At 33.3% G+C, this 19,946-nt stretch overlaps 2 protein-coding genes and 1 long non-coding RNA gene across 5 annotated transcripts in view; 2 read left to right on the plus strand and 1 right to left on the minus strand.

Annotated features, from left to right (window-relative positions):
- LOC141393866 (uncharacterized) overlaps window positions 1-19,946 on the minus strand; it is an 84,642-nt gene that overhangs the window by 16,334 nt on the left and 48,362 nt on the right. The gene's annotated exons all lie outside the window — the stretch shown is intronic.
- LOC141393865 (uncharacterized) lies at window positions 2,077-19,329 on the plus strand. Of its 3 annotated transcripts, none has more exons than XM_073967452.1 (5): window positions 2,077-2,354; window positions 3,030-3,371; window positions 11,028-11,387; window positions 17,868-18,937; window positions 18,997-19,329. In XM_073967452.1, exons 1-4 carry the CDS (start codon window positions 2,189-2,191, stop codon window positions 18,722-18,724), a joined length of 1,725 nt encoding a protein of 574 aa, XP_073823553.1. In that variant the 5' UTR covers window positions 2,077-2,188; the 3' UTR covers window positions 18,725-18,937; window positions 18,997-19,329. The 3 variants fall into 3 exon arrangements, with proteins under 3 accessions (XP_073823553.1, XP_073823555.1, XP_073823554.1); XM_073967454.1 differs by lacking the exons at window positions 2,077-2,354; window positions 3,030-3,371 and adding exons at window positions 9,588-9,697; window positions 9,796-9,957; XM_073967453.1 differs by lacking the exons at window positions 2,077-2,354; window positions 3,030-3,371 and adding an exon at window positions 9,609-9,957.
- LOC141392688 (uncharacterized) lies at window positions 6,236-7,412 on the plus strand. The gene is made up of 3 exons (XR_012409858.1): window positions 6,236-6,446; window positions 6,518-6,560; window positions 6,615-7,412. It is a non-coding gene; the product is annotated as an uncharacterized lncRNA (long non-coding RNA).

The raw sequence follows: 19,946 nt of genomic DNA on the forward strand, positions 1-19,946 counted from the left end.
CCAAATTACAACCAATTCTGTGGTCAAATGGGTCTAATACATTCAAAATATATTAAAATGACGCGTACTTTATATGGGGCCTTATATGGGGGCTATACCAAAACGTGGACCTATATAACCCAACTTTGGTAGGAATATTTTTTGGCCTCTGGAGACACAAAGTACCAAATTACAACCAATTCGGTGGTAAAATAGGCCAAATATCTTAAAAATTCCTTAAAACGACGACGCGTCACGCGTCATTTTGTATGGGGGCTATACGAAAGCGTGGACCTACATAGCCCTCTTTCAATACCAAAAGTCCTACGTAAATATAACATATTTTCCCAAAATTTCATCAACCTACGTCAATCCGTTCGGACGCTAGAGTGATTTCCACAGACGGACAGACGGACGGACATGGCTATATCGATGTAGAATTGCACGCTTTGTGGGGTCTACAATGATTATTTCGAGTAGTTACAAACGTAGTGACAAACTTAATATACCCCCATCCTATGGTGGAGGGTATAAAAATGAGAATACAACGAGAACAAACTGCAAATATAGATGTAAACTTTATGATGATAAATAAATTATAGTTATTTCATTAATTCCTTTGAATTAATAAAATAAAAAATTAAAATAATTTTTCAATACAGCATTTTCCATTTTCCGAACAAGACGTGAAAATTACATGCCAAAGGGTTGGTGAAAATGACATGCCAAAGATTAGTGAAAATGCTATTCTTGGGAATTGGTTAATATGGCATGCCAAAGGATTGGTATAGATGCCATTCCAAAGAATTGTTGAAGATGCCATTCCATCGAGTTAGTAAAGATGACATGCTTAGGATCTGAAAATGAATTGCATCTTTTGGGGGTCACGCTCTTGTAAAAAGAATGAGTGAAGATGCTGAAGAAATGACATTCCATTTCACTTGCACCCGTTCTTGAATAGCATCTTTGGCATCGAACATTTTGCTGGGAACGTAGTTCGCCTTTATTCTTCAGCTCACTGGGCAGTTTGGAAAAAACGGAACGGTTAAATGATACAAAATCAAAATCCATTTTAGAATAACATAACGTATCTTCATAAAATGTTGTTCCATTCGACAAGTCGAAGTTAATCTTAAAACCTTTGAAAGTCATATTTCGTATAGGTATTTTTTCTCTGTGAACAAAAATATTTCAATTTCTTACGAAAATGAATTTTTCCGTTTTTACGCGGTACGTAAATCGCTCTCTATCAGAGTCGGTTGAAGGAGGGCGGTGCGCCGCTCTTTTTTACGGAGACATCGACTTTGTCGGCTTAAATTGCCGCCGTCAAATCTTGAAAAAAACGTCGCAAACCGATCATTTTCAACAGACATCCATCGGAATAAAGACAAAGTGCTGCCAAGTTTATTTTTCTTTATTCTTCTAACAGAAATGGCACAAAACTTTACTCAAACGTTCGATGTGTTTAGCTGAAAAAAAACATCCAACGTTTGAGTAAAGTGTTGTGTCTTTTCTGGTAGAAGAATAAAGAAAAATTTAAACTTGGCAGCACTTTGTCTTTTATTCATTTTGTTTTTTTTTTTCATTTACAAGAAGTGACACAAAACTTTACTCAAACGTTGGATGTGTTTTCAACTAGAGGCAATTTTAAAAGGGAACGAGAAAAGTTGCCTATTGTCAATTTGTGCTCTGTTCCAGAACCTGCAAGAAGTTACTATTTTTTACTACGATAACATTTTTTCTTTATGTTATCGAAAAAAATAGTAAAAATTAGTAGATTCTTGCAGTACTGGAACAAACCAAATGTGTACTGCTCTTTAAGCGGGGTACACACGATCAGTTTTGACTGTCGATTTTTCGGAATTATCGATAACTGTCCAACCGTCCAGCAACCACAAAAAATCGACAGTCAAAATTGATCGTGTGTACCCCGCTTAACATTTTCAAAAAATGCTGGCTGGGGATGTGTTTTGGGCATAAATTGGGATTTTACAGAAAATTATAGGGTCGCGCCGTGTTTTCGGTATTTGACGGCGGTGATTTGAGCCGACAAAATCTAAAAAAAAGAGCGGGACGCCGTCGATTTTTAGCCGACTTTGATATAGAGTAATTTCGTACCGTCTAGAAACGGTAAAATTCATTTTCATAAGAAATTGAAAAATATTTTTTGTTCACAAAGAAAAAATTAAAGGAAATAACTGTACGAAATATGACTTTCAAAGGTTTTAAGATTACCTTCGAATTGTCGAATGGAAGAATATTTAATGTGTATATTTCAAGAAGGAACTTGTGTTTTGAATCTTTTCAAAATTCTGTTCGTTCCAAACTGCCCAATGAGCTGAAGAATAATGGCGAACTTCGTTATTATTGGGTTGGTAAGTATGGAGTTAATATTAAACAAAATTCAGAAAGGAAAGGATCATTTCGTGCCTTAAGGGGCTCAATTCTGTTTCTATGCAAATGTGAAATGAAAACTATTATAAAGGAAAAAACTGCCAAATGAAAAAAAAAATATAAAGGAAATATGTACATATTTTTCATTTCAAATTTTCATAGAACAAGAATCCATCCCCAGATGGCTAACTTTGAATTGCTTCGCTGATGCCAATAGGCAATCGGTTATTTGAACCGATTTATACTCAGTCCCCTTGTCCAGGCCCAAATCTGGACATGTTCATATTTGGTACACAATGCAAAAAATTATAATTTCATCAAAACAAATTTTGGGGCAATTTTAGTTTATTATAAAAAAATTTAGATTTGTGCAGATGAAGATATTGCTGCGCTACTTGGGGTTATTTGAGCAGAAATAAAGGAAAGGACTTCTTCCTGTTCGTAAACCTGTTTTTGGAAAACCCTTGTATAGCGCTCCAATTTTAACACTAGCCTTTCAAATAACCGGTCACGAAATTCATCCCATAATTAGCGCAAGAAAAATGCACAACAATATCTACGGCTGCAAAAAATTAAATAAAAAACGACGAGTAATAGGCTTTCAAATCCAAATATGCCTTACGCCTTATTATTATGCCTTATTTCATTATTTTTAGATAGTCATGGTGATAAAATCGATATTGTCGAGCCTTGTGATTACCATACCCTTTTTGATATGGCATGCTCTGAATTTCTCCAAGTATATGTTGGTCTAAAGAAGTCTTCATTCACTCAAATGGACCTTCCACCTCAACCGAAACCAAGGATCACTCACGAAGAAAGAGATCGATATTATTCCGATGAGGATCCGGAGCCAAAATTTCTTAAGATTACCTACAAATTATTGAATGGGACAAAATTCACTAGATATTTTGACATCTGTTACACACTCTTCATAAACGATTACCTATTCCAAAATCTCAAGCAGTACAGTAATAAACTACGTTATTATTGGATTGGTAAGTTCAAGCAAGTGAATTAAAAAAAAACACTTTTCAAATATACATGAAAATTTTATTTTAAATAAAAATACCATATAAATTATATGGCTTAAATTTCATTAACCGACCCACCGCAGATAATTATTAAAATTTTACTACAGATAGCGTTTTTCATACTGATTCCAACGATTATTACTTTTTTTGGGAAATTTGTACTTCCAGAGACATAGACCCCCAAAATTTCGAAAATTACCTTGTAGGTGTACAAGGTAAAAATTTACGATTTAAAAGAAAATTTAGTTAGCGTAGACGAAATTTGCTCCTGTCCATAGGAGAAAGTCTTAAATCTTTTTAGAAAAACTTACAATTTTAAGGAATTTTTATTATTATTTTCTGCGACGAAGGGTCGGTAAAGGAAATTTGTCCCAAAGTTAATAACAAGAAGGTACTCCTTGAAGTTTAATGATCACTTTTAAATTTAAATTAACCCAGGACGCTAAAAATCTGTTTGAAAATCCAAACTAAACAAAAGAAGACTTAGTTTAGATTTCAAACTTTGATTGATATCATAAAAGGAAACACTTGGAACTTGTCTGGATTTCTTTAAAGTGCTCTTTAAGAATAATACCGATATTATAGTGCGTTAATGAAATTATTTTGTTTGTAGAGCAAGCAAAGAGTATTCCAAAAAAAATTGGCAAAGCCCGTTCCAAAATATGTAAAATTAACAGATATAATAAATTCAATACATATCTGAAATATCGTCAATGAGAAAATTTTATCCGAAATATTTCGCGTATAGCTTAATCGACACCATAGTCTTCCTAAAATCAAAAAAAAACAATTATTTACAACACTATATTTTCTTCTATAGATAGCCACGGTGATAAAGTTGATATTGTCGATATTAGCGATTATCATGCATGTAGAGGGGCTAGACCAGTTACATCAGTACCTCATATATACATTGTTCCTATGCCTCGATCAACAATTGAAAAAGACAATCCCGCCACAAGAACTAATAATAGTACACCCAAAACAGCTTGCCCTACTGTTTTTGAAGGTCAAATTGCAAAAACTAATGTTTCTCATGATGCCAATATCGTCCCTTCAAATGTCAAATGCGACTCATGTGTTATGGAACCTATAGTTGGGTTTCGTTACAAGTGTACTCAATGTCCCAACTATGATCACCTGATGATACTCAAACCCAATGTAGATGGTGAAAAGGACAAAGAAAGTGACCGTTACAAAGAATGTAGTCATGGTCATCAACGTTTCTTAACTCATTTATATGAAATGATGAATAATTTAGATAAGGATTTTGGAAAAGTAGAAACCGCGGCAGATACTACTACTAAAATTCCAACAGCAAATATTATTCAAGACTCCAATTGCAAGATAACCTTGGGATGTACTACATATACGGGGGGACAAAATGACGATGAAATTTCTGTAAAGGAAGGAATAATTGAAGACAAACTTATGTTTGGTTTACATTCGGCGTCTTTTCGTGATTTCGAAGGCGTTTCGTGATTTCGCGCGGAATCAAGCAAAAATTATCATGATTTCGCATACAAAAATGAAATCATCTCATTTCGTGATTTCAGCGAAATCAACATCGAAATCACAGTACACATGATATACAACCCAGTTTGTGACTGAAAAAGTACCAAAAGTTGCAACACTTTTCACGTATCACAATAGACAAGGTAGATGGTCAATTGCTGCAACAAAAAATTTTAGAATCAAAATTTTTAAACAATGTGAAAAAATATTAGATTACTTTGTTACAATGCAATTTTTCATTGCGTTCTCGTACTTTTTTAATGGTAATGTTATAAAAAAGAGCGAAATGTCTAAAATTGCTTCCCCATACAAATTTCTTAAAAAATACGGGAACGAAAAAATTACGGAAATTGCAAAACTGCAGCAAATCAACGTATCAGCTATCGTATTTAGATGATAATGAACATGTTGCTAGTTTCTACTATGCCAAAATTGTATGGCAGAAAACAGGAGAATAGGGTGTTATTCGGCGCTATTTTTGTTTAAAGAGAAGTGTAAAGGCCTGCGTACATAAGCTGCTTTGCCTGATTGCCTTGCTTACCTGCTTCATTTCTGACGTAATAAAAATAATAGAATAAAGACGAAATTTCGAACTGGGTTGCCATCAGTTGGAAATTGGGTCGGCCTTCTTTGTTCTTTTATTTTTTTATTGAAGCAGCAAAGCAAGGCAATCAGGCAAAGCAGCTTATGTACGCAGGCCTTAAGTCTTGCTAGACTTCGGAGTACGGGAACGGGTTCTATACACAATGAATACGATATATAGATAGTTTTAGGATAATTTTCGAAATAAAGTTGTAAAGTTCTATATTGTCGTATATTTTTGATGACTAATTCAATTTGCAACAACTTGTTTTGAAAATTCATGTTCGATCAGCTGCGCGTATGCATCTACCTTGATCGTTGTGATATGTATAAAATCAACAAAAAAATAAGTGTAAACACCGGGATGTATTTCAGGATTTCGTGAAATCCAGTGGATTTTAGAGCGCAAGTATAAACTTGGCATTATACATGAAACTTCAGTAGCCAAGGAATCCGATTCTAAGACACCAATTGATTGCGAACAAATGGAAATGGAGACAACAGCAGTCACTGAAGATAACACATCAAATAACAGAACTGATAGTGCCACTTCCAATACTGAAATTCCAGAATAAAACTATTGATCATGATTTAATTTTGGAAGCAACCTCTGCTTATGCCACAGCAACAACACCAACAACTTTAAGTAATTTGAATGTTTTCAATTGTGGTAAGTTTAAAGAGCAGGGGCCTAATTATGTGAGTCGATATCGAGTTTTTTCGAACAGAGTACCCATAGTTGGTATGATAACATTCGGTATCGAGTAAAATTATCGAGTTATCGATCAATTTTCTGCGAGACATTTCTCGTTGCTACATTACCAATCGTAAACAAGCAAAAGGAAAGTAAATGCAAGAAAAGTAATGTGCAAATTGAATCTTGCTTTCGTTTATGCAAAAAACAGATAAATTAGTTAATAAATGTGAAGATTTCTGAACAAAGTAAGAATAAAAAATTGTGTTGAGAAATAATAGCAAAACTGAAACAAAAATAATTTTCGTATTCAATTTAGGAAAATTTGTGTTTGCAGTCGTTTAAGGAAATAAGAGGAACATGTAAGTATTTCTGCGAAAAACAATGAAAACAAAATTGAAGTTTTTATTTTTTAGGACTACAAAAGTAAACAGAATAAATTTTAAACAAAAAGCGATTATGGCAGAATTCATGTCCCAACACCCATCTTTGGCCAAAGGAAAATTTAGTTGTCCAGAAGCTCGGGCATATTCAAATCGTTTATGGGAGCAACTTGCATCTAAATTAAAATGCCGCTGGGCCCCCAATTAAGAATACAATATTGTTTAACAAATTTTGATGTAACACTCTGACACAGACCTAAAAGGAAATCATTCCCTACAGTATATTGGAAACCGCCACTTCCCAAAAGGGACAACGTTGCTGCCAACTGCAAAATTGGGGGGACAGATTTTGAACTTTGGCACGAAAATTCCAAACAAGAAAGTACATAACGGAAAGCCTCTTTTGTCAGCCTGAATCTTTGTAGAAATCTGCGAAGAAATATAATATACATTTTAAATTGATCAATTTATGATTTATACTTTAAAACACGCAGCTTACGGTAAAGATGAAGGTTCACTGTGTGAACGAATTTGTTTACGAATTAAATTAATGTTGTCATCTTCTTCGTCAGAAGAAGATAACAAGAATAACACAGATGGATCCATTTTATTATTATATGTTCATTTCTTATAAAAATTGCGCCAATGTTTCTAATAATTCTGCCAAAACAACCGTACGTTTATTAAGGTAGATGCATTAGCAATATGTCACAACAATTTAAAAAAGGATTTCCAAACATTAATAATGTTCTTATTTTCTTACCACAACTTTATTCCGAAATTATTATTCAAAGTATTTTTCAAAAAATTTCACAAAAATTTAAATTTTTTCATTCATAATGCTTTTTTTCGTTTTTGTTTTAAAATAAATACTTTTTCGGCATCTACCTATAATTATGTTAATTAAAGAAAATATAGGCTTTCACAGTTCGATTACCGGTTTTCACAGTTCGATTACCGGTTACTATCGATAACAATGCTTAAACGTTTTCGATCGAGACTTATAATGCCGTTTCTTTGTCGTGTCGAAAACAAATTCACGAGTAATTTCTCGATCAAATCGACTGACATAATTAGGCCCCAGCATAACTTTTGAATACCCATAATATTTAAAATCTTTGTTTTAGATGAATGCATTAATAATTCTGTGCATTCCATGCTGTTAATGGTTTCCAACAACGAGGATGGCTGGTTAACAAAATTATTGGAAAGTGTTAATGGCAATATTCCCGAAGATATTACTAAAATTTAGGCTAATCAACATAACAGTCGTAATGTTTGGTTCTTAGTTTAAAATCCCCAAATGAATTTTTTGTATTTATTTTAATGTTTTTCATTATTTTTAATTCAATTTACTTAATTTTTTATATCCAAGCCTTGAAGGCAGTCTATATTACACAAAATATCTTATCCTATACTATTCTAGATACATCAAAATAAAGTATTAAAAATAACAACACATTGGAAAGATATTATCTTCATCGTCCGGAAATTTATAATTTTAAAGAATTTTTTTGGTAACAAAAGTTAATAGAATTATTAGTATATCATTTTTAAACTATTAATTCAGAAGAACAACTAACCCTACAGTTTTTACAATCAAAATAAGTGTTCGGCGTAGACGTGTTTGTGGTCGTTGGCGTAGTCGTAGGGATATTTTTTGGTACCACAACGACAACTTTTTTAATACAAAATTAAAAAAAATATATATTTTTTTAATTTTAAAACAATTCGTTTGAAATCATTTCTTGAAGAAAATCTAAGAAATTTGCATTGCATGAATCATTATATGAGGACTCTAATAGATTTTCAATAGAAAGTTCGTCATCTGATAAAAACACGAAATTTATCTTATGCAAATGAATAAAAGTAGTAAAGTTTGTATTTATTATAGTTATTTTCCAATATATTTTAATAATCATTGCCAAAAAATCTTTTGAAATTGATTTGTTTCTATTTTTATATGCTGTCGTTTACAAAATCGGTTACGACTCTTTCCTCGTATTTCAACGCCATACGTAATACCCATTTGTCGTATTACGTAATACCTATTTGTCGTATAAAAAATAAATGTTATAGTACGTTTATATATAACCGGATTTAACAAACCCACTGGGTTTTAAATGTCAATTCCATTACATATACGTCGAATAAATCCTCATAAAGAAGGTTAACCCTGCAAAAGGCTATAATATAAATACGGCCTTATATTTAAATCGAGAAATCCGTTCTGGGAATTACGAATGTATTTCTTTCGATATATTACTCTTGTGCCAGACACTGAAAACAACACATGAAAATATTTTAGCTTTTAGGAGAGAGCGGCGGTTAAGGATATAACATGCTATAAAAGTCAAAAATCGTCGTTGTATATCATTTTTCATCACATAAAAAATGTAACTTACGACTACGCCTACGACAACGTCTACGACACTTGAACGTCTACGACTACGCCAACCGTAATAAGGGTGTATATTTTTCGTATTTGACATTATTTTCATTGTTGTGAAAACAAAACTTGTCGGAACAGAATTGCCTTTTATAAACAAGTTTAAAAAGGCAAGTTTAAAAAGGAAGGAGAAAAATTGCCACAAGTGAACTCGCCTGCCATTTTTAACCTGCAAAGCGTTCCTTTACTTTAGAATGAATACAATTTATATGAGAGCAGTTCACCACTTTTACCATTGTTTGCCACTGTTACCATTTTTAAAAGTAAAGGAAAAGACCAATTATTTTCATTGTTGTGAAAACAAAACTTGTCGGAACAGAATTGCCACAAGTAAACTCGCCTAATGTAAATTGGGACAATGTACAAAAATCGTTGCTCGTTCTCAAAATTTTATTTCATTTAAATTAAATTAAATTTTATTCATTTTGTATGGGAAATGAAGTAATTATTATAACGTAATTTGGGTTCGAATAACGAATGGAGAGCGAATTAGCCGTAGTATGAACAAGGCATAAGGTTTGGAATATCGATAGTTTGCCTGCTCTAGGCTCGCGTGTTTTTTTAGGATTTGACGGCGGCGATTTGTGCTGACAAAATCGACGGCGACTGGTAAAAATAGAGCGGCGCGCCGCCGATTTTCAGCCAACTCTGACGCACCGTAGAAACGGTAAAATTCATTTTCATAAGAAATCAAAAAATATTTGTTCACAAAGAAAAAATAAATAAAAGGAAATAGTTATACGAAATATAATATGACTTTCAAAGGTTTTAAGATTAACTTCGACTTGTCGAATGGAACTACATTTTATGGAGATACATTATGTTCTTCTAAAATGGATTTTGATTTTGTATCATTTAAACGTTCTGTTCTTTCCAAACTGCCCGATGAGCTAAAGAATAAAGGCGAACTACGTTATTATTGGGTTGGTAAGTATGAAGTTCAATAGTACACATAATCAGTAGGAAAGGATCATTTCGTGCATAATCAGGTCTAAGGCTCAATTTAATTTGCTGAGGTGACTGGCCTCCTAATAGGCAATGAAGATGCGCATATGCATATTTTCTGGGGACGTAGTCGTTTATTTGACCCCGAAAGTCGGAGTACAAATTCTGCTTTTACTGAACCGATTTAATAAATTTAAATATAAAGTTAAAGACCATACTTCCCGAAAATTGTGCCTTGCAAGTTCCGAAAATTCCTTTGCTTTAAGGCATTGAAAAAAAAATATACAATTAATGCTCCCGAGCGTTAAATTTCCGTATTTCCATAGAAGAACGTTTTTAATCTTGCTGTTTATACATATGATAGTGTATTCCATAGGCTTGACAATGGTATCCATATTATCATTATCCGTTCAAAAATTGCGAAGTTATAAACTAGGGAATTTTAGGATTTTCTGAAATCCATATCTCGGCCGAAATCTGAACTTGCTCATATTTGGTACATAATAAAAAATATATGGGTTTATTCTGAACGAAAATCCCCTGTGAGTTTTTCACTTTCTCCCTTAAGTTGTAACGGCGGAAAGACAGAAACTCACGGGGAATTTTCGTTCAGAATAATCGCCATAATTTCTTCAAAGGTACAACAAATATGTTGGTATTGTGGCGCTATTTGGTTTTATTTTACCCAATACAGGCAAATTCGATTTCGTATGAAAGCTTATAACAGTGTATGAATATACATACATATGTGGTTACTTGAAGGACTTATACCAGACCGTAAGTTATAGCCCAAAAGCGAGTTTTTTTTTTTTGCAAAACTCTTGTTTAGTTGGCAAACTTTAAGAAATTTTAGAATGGTTAAGGCTCCCCAGCGGAAGTCCATACTTTCCGAACACCGGAAATCTGCACTAATTCGGTTTTTGCGGCCAGACTTTCTCAAATAACCGGTCTCAAATTTGTATCCCATAATCAGCACAAGGAAAATGGCTTTAATATTAACGGGCTATTAATTCTAAATATGCCTTAAACTGACTCTATTTTATTCTTTTTAGATAGTCACGGTGATAAAATCGATATTGTCGATCCATATGATTACCACGCCCTTCTTGAAATGATAGGCTCTGAATTTTCCCAAGTATATGTTGGTCTAAAGAAGTCTTCAATTACTCAAATGGACCTTCCACTTCAACCGACACCAAACAAATATTACGAAGATGAATTTTATGGCAAACAAAATACTAATTATCACTCCGAAAAGCCAAAATTTGTTAAGATTACCTACAACTTGTTGAATGGAACAAAATTCAATAGATATTTTGACACTAGATATTTTGAAAAACACAACATTGAGGGTTACCTATTCGATGATCTCAAGCAGCTGCACAGTCATAAACTACGTTATTATTGGATTGGTAAGTTGAAAATAGCAATTAATAAAAAACATTTTTAAAATATACTTGAAAATATTACTTTAAATAAAAATACGACAAAAATGTTGATATCCTTAAAGAAACACTGACTTGGGGCCATTATTAGATGTTTTCTTGGAACAAATTTCCTTTAGAGGCACCTGGCGGAAAAAATCGGCATTTTCCCCACACATTGCCCATTCTATTCTGATTCCAACGATGTATAATTTTTGTCCCGGAAATGTATACTTCCCGAGATATAGGACTCCAAAGTCCCGGAAAATCTGAAGTGAAGTTATATTGGAAATTATATTGGACAAATTAATTTTTAGCAAAGACACAAACCATTCACAGGGTGACTCAGAGAAAACATATTTAACTAAAATTGGAGAACAAATTAAACGCAAATTATAATTTATGGTCATTACTATTAAAATAACTATAAAATATAAATAATTTTAAACAACATGAATGAAGAAGGTATAAATATGTGTTTAATGTATTGAAAAAGACACTGAACAGAACAGCTCACTGTTCCAAAACTATAAAAGATGTGTGGACGAAACTTGGCTTAAATTAAAGGCCTCTTGAATAGCTATCAGCCCATATATAGGTTTTATCTGAAGTCATTTCCAGAGATCTGCATTTTGCGATCTACCTTGGGCCCATCTATGAAATATATACTGAACATAACAGCCCACTGTGCCAAAACTATAAAAGATGAATGGACGAAACTTTGCTTAAATTAAAGGCCTCATGAATAGCTATCAGCCCATATATAGGTTTTATCTGAAATCATTTCCAGAGATCTGCATTTTGCGATCTACCTTGGGCCCATCTATGAAATATATACTGAACATAACAGCCCACTGTGCCAAAACTATAAAAGATGGGTGGACGAAACTTGGCTTAAATTAAAGGCCTCTTGAATAGCTATCAGCCCATATATAGGTTTTATCTGAAGTCATTTCCAGAGATCTGCATTTTGCGATCTACCTTGGGCCCATCTATGAAATATATACTGAACATAACAGCCCACTGTGCCAAAACTATAAAAGATGGATGGACGAAACTTGGCTTAAATTAAAGGCCTCTTGAATAGCTATCAGCCCATATATAGGTTTTATCTGAAATCATTTCCAGTGATCTGCACTTTGCGATCTACCTTGAAATATATACTGAACATAACAGCCCACTGTGCCAAAACTATAAAAGATGGATAGACGAAATATTTTTGAAAAAATGGCGCGATTTTTTTTTTCAAAAATATTTTCGCCTCCGGCGCTTTTCGTTTTTCAGAATGTATTTGAATATTTTTTACAAAAACTTTTTATATTCTTAAACTCTTTCGTTTTTCAGAAAGTGTTTGAATATGTTTACAAAAACTTTTTATTTTCTTAAATTGTGAAAATATTTTTGTAAAAAATCGCACGATTTTTTTCAAAAATATTTTTGCCTGCGGCGCTTTTCGTTTTTCAGAATGTATTTGAATATTTTTTACAAAAACTTTTTATCTTAAACTGTGAAAATATTTTTGTAAAAATTTGCGCGATTTTTTAAAAATATTTTCGCCAGCGGCGCTTTTTTCTGAAAGTATCTGCGAATTTTAACAGAAACTTTTTATTTTCCTGTAGCCAGCATTTTTCGTTTAGGTTTGAAGGCAAATTTTGAATATAGTTCGATTTGAGGTGGCTACTACTTATTTTGTACTTAATTTTGTTAAAAATTTTAAATCAATTAAAAATTATTTTATGAAATGCATAAAAATTGTATTTAAATAAAAATCACTTAAATTTTAAAAACGGACATAACTCCCATTGGGGCTTATGTCCGCTAAGGGAGGTCGGACATAGCTCCCAAAAAATTTGGGAGTTATGTCCGCAAACTAAGGCGGACATAACTCCCAAAATCGTTTTGGGAGTTATGTCCGTTGGGAGTTAAGTCACGGCACCTAGATCTCAAAATGCAGATCTCTGGAAATGATTTCAGATAAAACCTATATATGGGCTGATAGCTATTCAAGAGGCCTTTAATTTAAGCCAAGTTTCGTCCATCCATCTTTTATAGTTTTGGCACAGTGGGCTGTTATGTTCAGTATATATTTCATAGATGGGCCCAAGGTAGATCGCAAAATGCAGATCTCTGGAAATGACTTCAGATAAAACCTATATATGGGCTGATATCTATTCAAGAGGCCTTTAATTTAAGCCAAGTTTCGTCCACCCATCTTTTATAGTTTTAGAACAGAGAGCTGTTCTGTTCAGTGTCTTTTTCAATACATTAAACACATATTTGTACCTTCTTCATTCATTTTGTTTAAAATTATTTATATTTTATAGTTATTTTAATAGTAATGACCATAAATTATAATTTGCGATTAAATTTGTTCTCCAATTTTAGTTAAATATGTTTTTGATATGTTTTAGTTAAATATGTTTGAATCTTTTTACGAGGAAATCGACGACTTATTAAGAATGACAAAAAGCCACGAAATAACAATAATTCAAGGTGACTTCAACGCTAAAATAGGAGCAGAAAAGTGTCAAGGTATAACAGGAAAATACGGTCTTGGCGAAAGAAATGAAAGGGGTGATAGACTAATTCAGTTTTGTCAGGAACATAAAATGATGGTAACAAATACAATGTTCTGTCTTCCCCCAAGAAGACTATACACGTGGAAATCACCGCAAGATAGAAGGGACACTATTGTGAGAAATCAAATAGATTTTATATTAATTAATACCAGATACGGATCTTCGGTTATGAAATGTTCAACGTATCCAGGTGCTGATGTTCCTTCAGACCACAATCTTCTGATGATGAAGTTGCGCATAAAAATTGCCACGAGCAAAAAACGGAAGATTCGCCGTAAACTCGATGTGGCAAAGCTTGAAAATACCACATTCAAAACAAATTTCCGAGATAAAATAAATCAAGAACTGAGAAACATAAATACTGAAAACGTTGACGACTTATGGAACGCACTAAGGACTACGCTCAAGCCCCTAGCGGATATTACCCTTGGATACCACAAAATATCTAAACAGAAAGAGTGGATGACACAGGATATTCTCGACTTGCTGGAAGAGAGACGAAAACATAAAAACATAAATTTTGAACGATATTGGGAACTAAATAGGGAAATCCAAACCGCTGTAAGAATAGCAAAAAACAACCACATAATTAAACAATGTCAGGAGATTGAAAGATTAAAAAGCCTTCACGACGATTTTAATCTCCATAGAAAGTTAAAAGAACTTGCTGGTGTATACCGCAAAACTCCCTCAAAAGTACTTTACAACAATAATAATGATCCTGTTTTTGACATAGAAGAAAAGAAAAATATCTGGAGAGATTATATAAAACAAATTTTTACAGATGAACATAGAACAACTTTTGAAGAACAGACGCAACATCCTCTTACAGGAACACCAATATGTAGAAGAGAAGTTGAAACTGCTATAAACAGTCTGAGAGATAAGAAAGCTTGTGGGCCGGACGAGATTCCCTCGGAAATCCTAAAACTAATAGATGAAGAAAATATAGAAATTATAACAAAATTATTTAACCATGTATATGATACAGGCCGATTCCCGCAAGATTGGCTAAAATCAACATTTATTACCATTCCGAAGAAATGCCATGCAAAATATTGTAGCGAATACAGACTTATTAGCCTTATGAGCCATGCTCTAAAAATATTTCTGCGTATTATCCACTCCAGAATATACTCGAAATGTGAAAAAGCCATGGGAACATCCCAGTTTGGATTCAAGGAAGGTATGGGAACCCGAGAATCACTTTTTTCAATACAAACATTGGTTCAGAAATGTAAAAACGCACAAAAAGACCTATTTCTATGCTTCATTGATTACGAAAAAGCTTTCGACACAGTGTTACACGATAAGTTGATTGACATCCTCATCTCCATTGGCCTAGATCAGAAAGAAGTACAATGTATTAAAAGTCTATATTGGAATCAAAATGCACAAATAGAAGTGAACGGGGAAATGACAAATAGTATTGATATATCCAAGGGAGTCAGACAAGGGTGCATATTATCACCTTTGCTATTTAATATCTATTCAGAAAAAATTTTTGAAGAATCGATAAACAAAATTCCAATAGGCATTCCTTTAAATGGAACATTTCTGAACAACATACGATATGCTGATGATACAACTTTACTGTCGCATAGCATATCTGGTCTCCAGAATCTTGTGAATAAGCTCACAATACACAGCGAGAAATATGGTTTGAAAATTAACATCAGTAAAACAAAATTCATGGTTATAAGCAAAAAGAATGGCCACAATAATGCAACATTGAAAATTCACAACACCAATGTGGAGAGGGTTAAAAGTTTCAAATATCTAGGAATTACAATAACTGAACAGTGGGACTGTTCAAAAGAAATACGATGCAGAATTGAACTGGCCAGAGAAGCATTTTCAAAATACAGACGAGTGTTTACGAGTCATGACATTAATCTTGAAACAAAGATTCGTTTTATCAAAACCTATGTCTGGTCAGTGCTATTATACGCAATGGAAGTATGGACCATAAAAACAGCTGATATAAGAAGACTTGAAGCTTTTGAAATGTGGATCTATAGGAGAGTTCTGAAAATTCCTTGGACAGCCCATGTGACAAATGCCGATGTTCTAAGAAGGATGCACTGCGAAAGAGAACTTATCTCAGTTATAAAAAGACGAAAGACAGCATATTTGGGACATATAATGCGAAATCAAAAATATAAATTACTGCAAATTGTAATCCGCACAAGGATAGAAGGAAGGCCTGCTAGAGGTAGAAAGGAGACAACATGGATCGATAACATCACAGAATGGACTGGCATCCGAGGCATTACAATCCTATTGTTTAAGGCTAGAGATAGAGAGGCATTTGCAGATATACTAAGCAATCTATAAACAAAAAAATATTACAAATATTGTATCCATATGTATTTATAAAAAAAAAATATTTGTATTGTATTGGTCGCTAACATTCGGAAAACGAATTAGCAAATAAAGAAGAAGAAGAATGTTTTCTCTGAGTCACCCTGTGAATGGTTTGTGTCTTTGCTAAAAATTAATTTTTCCAATATAATTTCCAATATAACTTCACAGCGGTGGAAAATCTCGGGAACGGGAACAAAATGTTCTCTTAAATTTTTAATTTTTTCCATAAATAGCCGGCCTTCGGCCGGTGATTTAAGACTTTCTCCTATGGACAGGTGCAAATCTCGGGAACGGGAACAAAATTTTCTTCTAAATTTTCAATTTTTTTCTTAAAATAGCCGGCCTTCGGCCTTCGATTTAAGACTTTCTCTTATGGACAGATGCAAGTTTCAGGAACAAAATTTCTTTTAAATTTACCTCGGGTAGTATGGACTTCCCCATATATATTTTTTGTACTGTTGTGTTCGGAGAGACAAGACTTACCTGTAATAACAAAATTTTAACACGAATTTAGTTTAAAAAATGTGTTTAACTTAAGTCCAACTTGGGGTTTTGGTGGAACTTTCGAGGCCTATATCTCGGGAAGTATATTATTATAGTTATACACCGTTGGAATCAGAATAGAAAGGACTACCTATGGTGCAAATATGGTCTTCCTACCTTAGGTGCCTCTAAAGGAAATTTAAGCCGTTTTCTTTTACTATTGGATGGATATAAAAAACACATAACAAAAGAAGACTTTAGATTTCAAACATTGATATATAACAAAATACTTGGAACTTGTCTAGATTTCTCTAAAGTGTCCTTTAAGAGTAATACCAATATAGTAATAAAACGTTAATGACATTATTTTGTTTGTAGAGGAAACAAAGAAATAAAAATAAAAATATCAATTCATTTGAAATTCCATATTCCATGTGGAAAAATAAAATAACCCGTATATCGTCGCGAGAAATGCCCGAAGCCATAACCCACATAAAGATCAAAATTCGTTTTCTTGATGGAACCTGATACACAAGGCTAAAGTACATGCTCTGGCAAAATTTCAAGCTACTGCGTTAAAAAATAATGATCCTATTCAGGGAATGTCATTTCGGAAAATGGGGTAACTTTGCAGATGTAGTTATAATGAAGGATCCCTGAACCAAGCGTTTCCGCGATTTTGGTTTTATTACTTTAATTATTTTTTACTATTTTTTCCATAACTTAAAGGAATCGTAGTAAAAAGTAGTATCTTCTTGTAGGTTCTAGAACAGAGCACAAAAATAGGCATATTTAGTAAAAATACATAATAAAAAAAACAAACATTGTTCCACAACATCCCATACGGGACAAGGGACATAATATGTATCATATTATGATACATTCTCATTGAACTAGAAAAAACTCACAGTGTTTTTTAGATATAATTTGTGTCACAGAACCATGCTTACGTTGAAATTTTCTTTTTACGCATTTTTACCAATTAATTATTTCTAAAAAAAAACAATTATTTACAGCACTATGTTTTTTTTCTCTTTAGATAGCCATGGTGATGAAGTTGATATTTTCGGACGTAGCGATTATAAAGCATGTAGGAAAGCGTCATCTATACCTCATATATACATTGTCCCTGCGAGTCCACCAACAATTGAAGAAGACAATCACTCCACAACAACTAATAATACTACGTCCAAAACGGCTTATTCTACTGCTTTTGAAGGTCAACTGCCAAAAACTAATGTTTCTCATGATGCCAATAACATCCCTACAAATGTAAAATGCGACTCATGTGTTATGGAACCTATTGTTGGGTTTCGTTACAAGTGTATTCAGTGTAGCAACCACGATGACCTGATGATACTCAAACCCAATGTAGATAGTGAAAAGGCCAATGAAAGTGATCGTTACGAAGAATGTAGTCATGGTCATCAAAGTTTCTTAACTCATTTATATGAAATGATGAATAACTTTGTTAAGGGCTTTGGGAATGTAGAAACCGCAGCAGGTACTACTAAAATTCTAACAGAAAATATTAATCAAGACCCCAAGATAACAGCAGTCACTGTAGATGGCACATCAAATAACAGAACTGATAGTGTCACTACCAATACTAAAACTCCAGAAATTATTGAACGTGATTTAATTTTGAAAACATTAGATGAAGCCTCAAATGTTGTTGCATTACAAAAAGTCCAAGAAAAATCATCTGAAATTGTAAACAAAGTTATACACGAAACTCTTTCGGCTGAAGTTGAAGATGGTGTCGAGATTACACGTCGATCTGCTGCTAATCTACGTGACCAGGGGAATTCTTCTCAGCATATCATTGATACATCAAAATCCACGAATGTTTCAAATACTACAATACATTCCTCTAAATCAAGTGAAAATAATTGAGAGCCAAAGAAAAAGATAACGAGAATGAATGCAAAAATAGAGTTTCAAAACCATTTTTAAAATTAAATAAAGCAACATTAGCTGTTGTCACTACAGCCTCTGCTGATGCCACAGCAACAACACCCACAACTTTATATAATTTGAATGTTTTCAATTTCACTGCCAGCAAAATATGTGAAAAAGAAAGCGCCACCATATCTGCTCATCATTCTGGTAAGTTGAAAAGCAGCATAACTTTTGAATACCCATAATATTTAAAATCTTTATTTCAGATGAACGCATCAATAACTCTGTGCATTCCATGGATTTCAAAAATTAAGATGACTAGCTAACTAAATTGCTGGAAAGTGTTAATGGCAATATTTCCGTTGCTATTACAAAAATTTCGGACACAACGTTAATGTTTGATTCTTAGTTCAAAAACCCCAAATGAATTTTATGTTTATTTTAAAGCTTATCATTATTTGAAATTCAATTTATTTCATAGTTTTATATCTTAGACTTAAAACCAGTCTATATTACAGAAATATCTTATCCTATACTATTCCAGTTACTACACTAGACTAAACATCTTAATCTTAAATAAAGTATTAAAAATAACAAAACATTGAAAAGATTTTAGGTGGGAAGTTAAGCGTATGCAGCTTGTGGCAGTGGACATGCATGTATGGGTATCGTGTCATCAATTCGGGCCCAATATAAATTTGAGGCGGCTGCATCGTCCGGATCTTAACGGGGCTAAAACCACTCGAGTTTGCTTGCAAGCTGTCGTTCTTCTTCTTCCGAGAACGGCATTAACACGGTCGGGTATGTGATGAAAACCGAATCGACTCGATTTGCAGAATCGAAATGGTATATATCGGAGTGCCGTTGATGATATACATATATAGTTTTGCTTCCCAAAAGCCCCTTATTTGAATAATATTTTTAAAATCCATTTTCAATTTCATTAAAATATTCACCAAAATTAGAGATATACGATTTCGATTTATGGCAAAACGAGTCGAATCGTTTTCCATCACATACCCGTGTATCTTTGTACTGCATGCGGAACTAAATCAGTATGAAAACTTTTCAATCCTGCTTGATAGGCACGTTGATATAGAGTAGCCATGCACGCGTCTTTACGAAAAAGTTAACTACAAATCTCTTTCCCATACAAAAACCCAAAATAGCATTCTCTTCTTGTGCACCATTGATATAGAGCATAGATGGGCTTTCT

The sequence above is a fragment of the Musca autumnalis genome, unplaced genomic scaffold, assembly GCF_047663935.1.
Source record: "Musca autumnalis isolate F117 unplaced genomic scaffold, ASM4766393v1 scaffold_2, whole genome shotgun sequence".
Taxonomy (NCBI): Eukaryota; Metazoa; Arthropoda; class Insecta; order Diptera; family Muscidae; genus Musca; species Musca autumnalis.

Coding starts and splice junctions, on each gene's coding strand:
- LOC141393865 (XM_073967452.1), top strand. CDS start 2,189: ATGACTTTCAAAGGTTTTAAGATTACCTTCGAATTGTCGAATGGAAGA. Junction 2,355..3,029: donor ACTTCGTTATTATTGGGTTG/GTAAGTATGGAG, acceptor CATTATTTTTAG/ATAGTCATGGTGATAAAATC. Junction 11,388..17,867: donor ACTACGTTATTATTGGATTG/GTAAGTTGAAAA, acceptor TTTTCTCTTTAG/ATAGCCATGGTGATGAAGTT.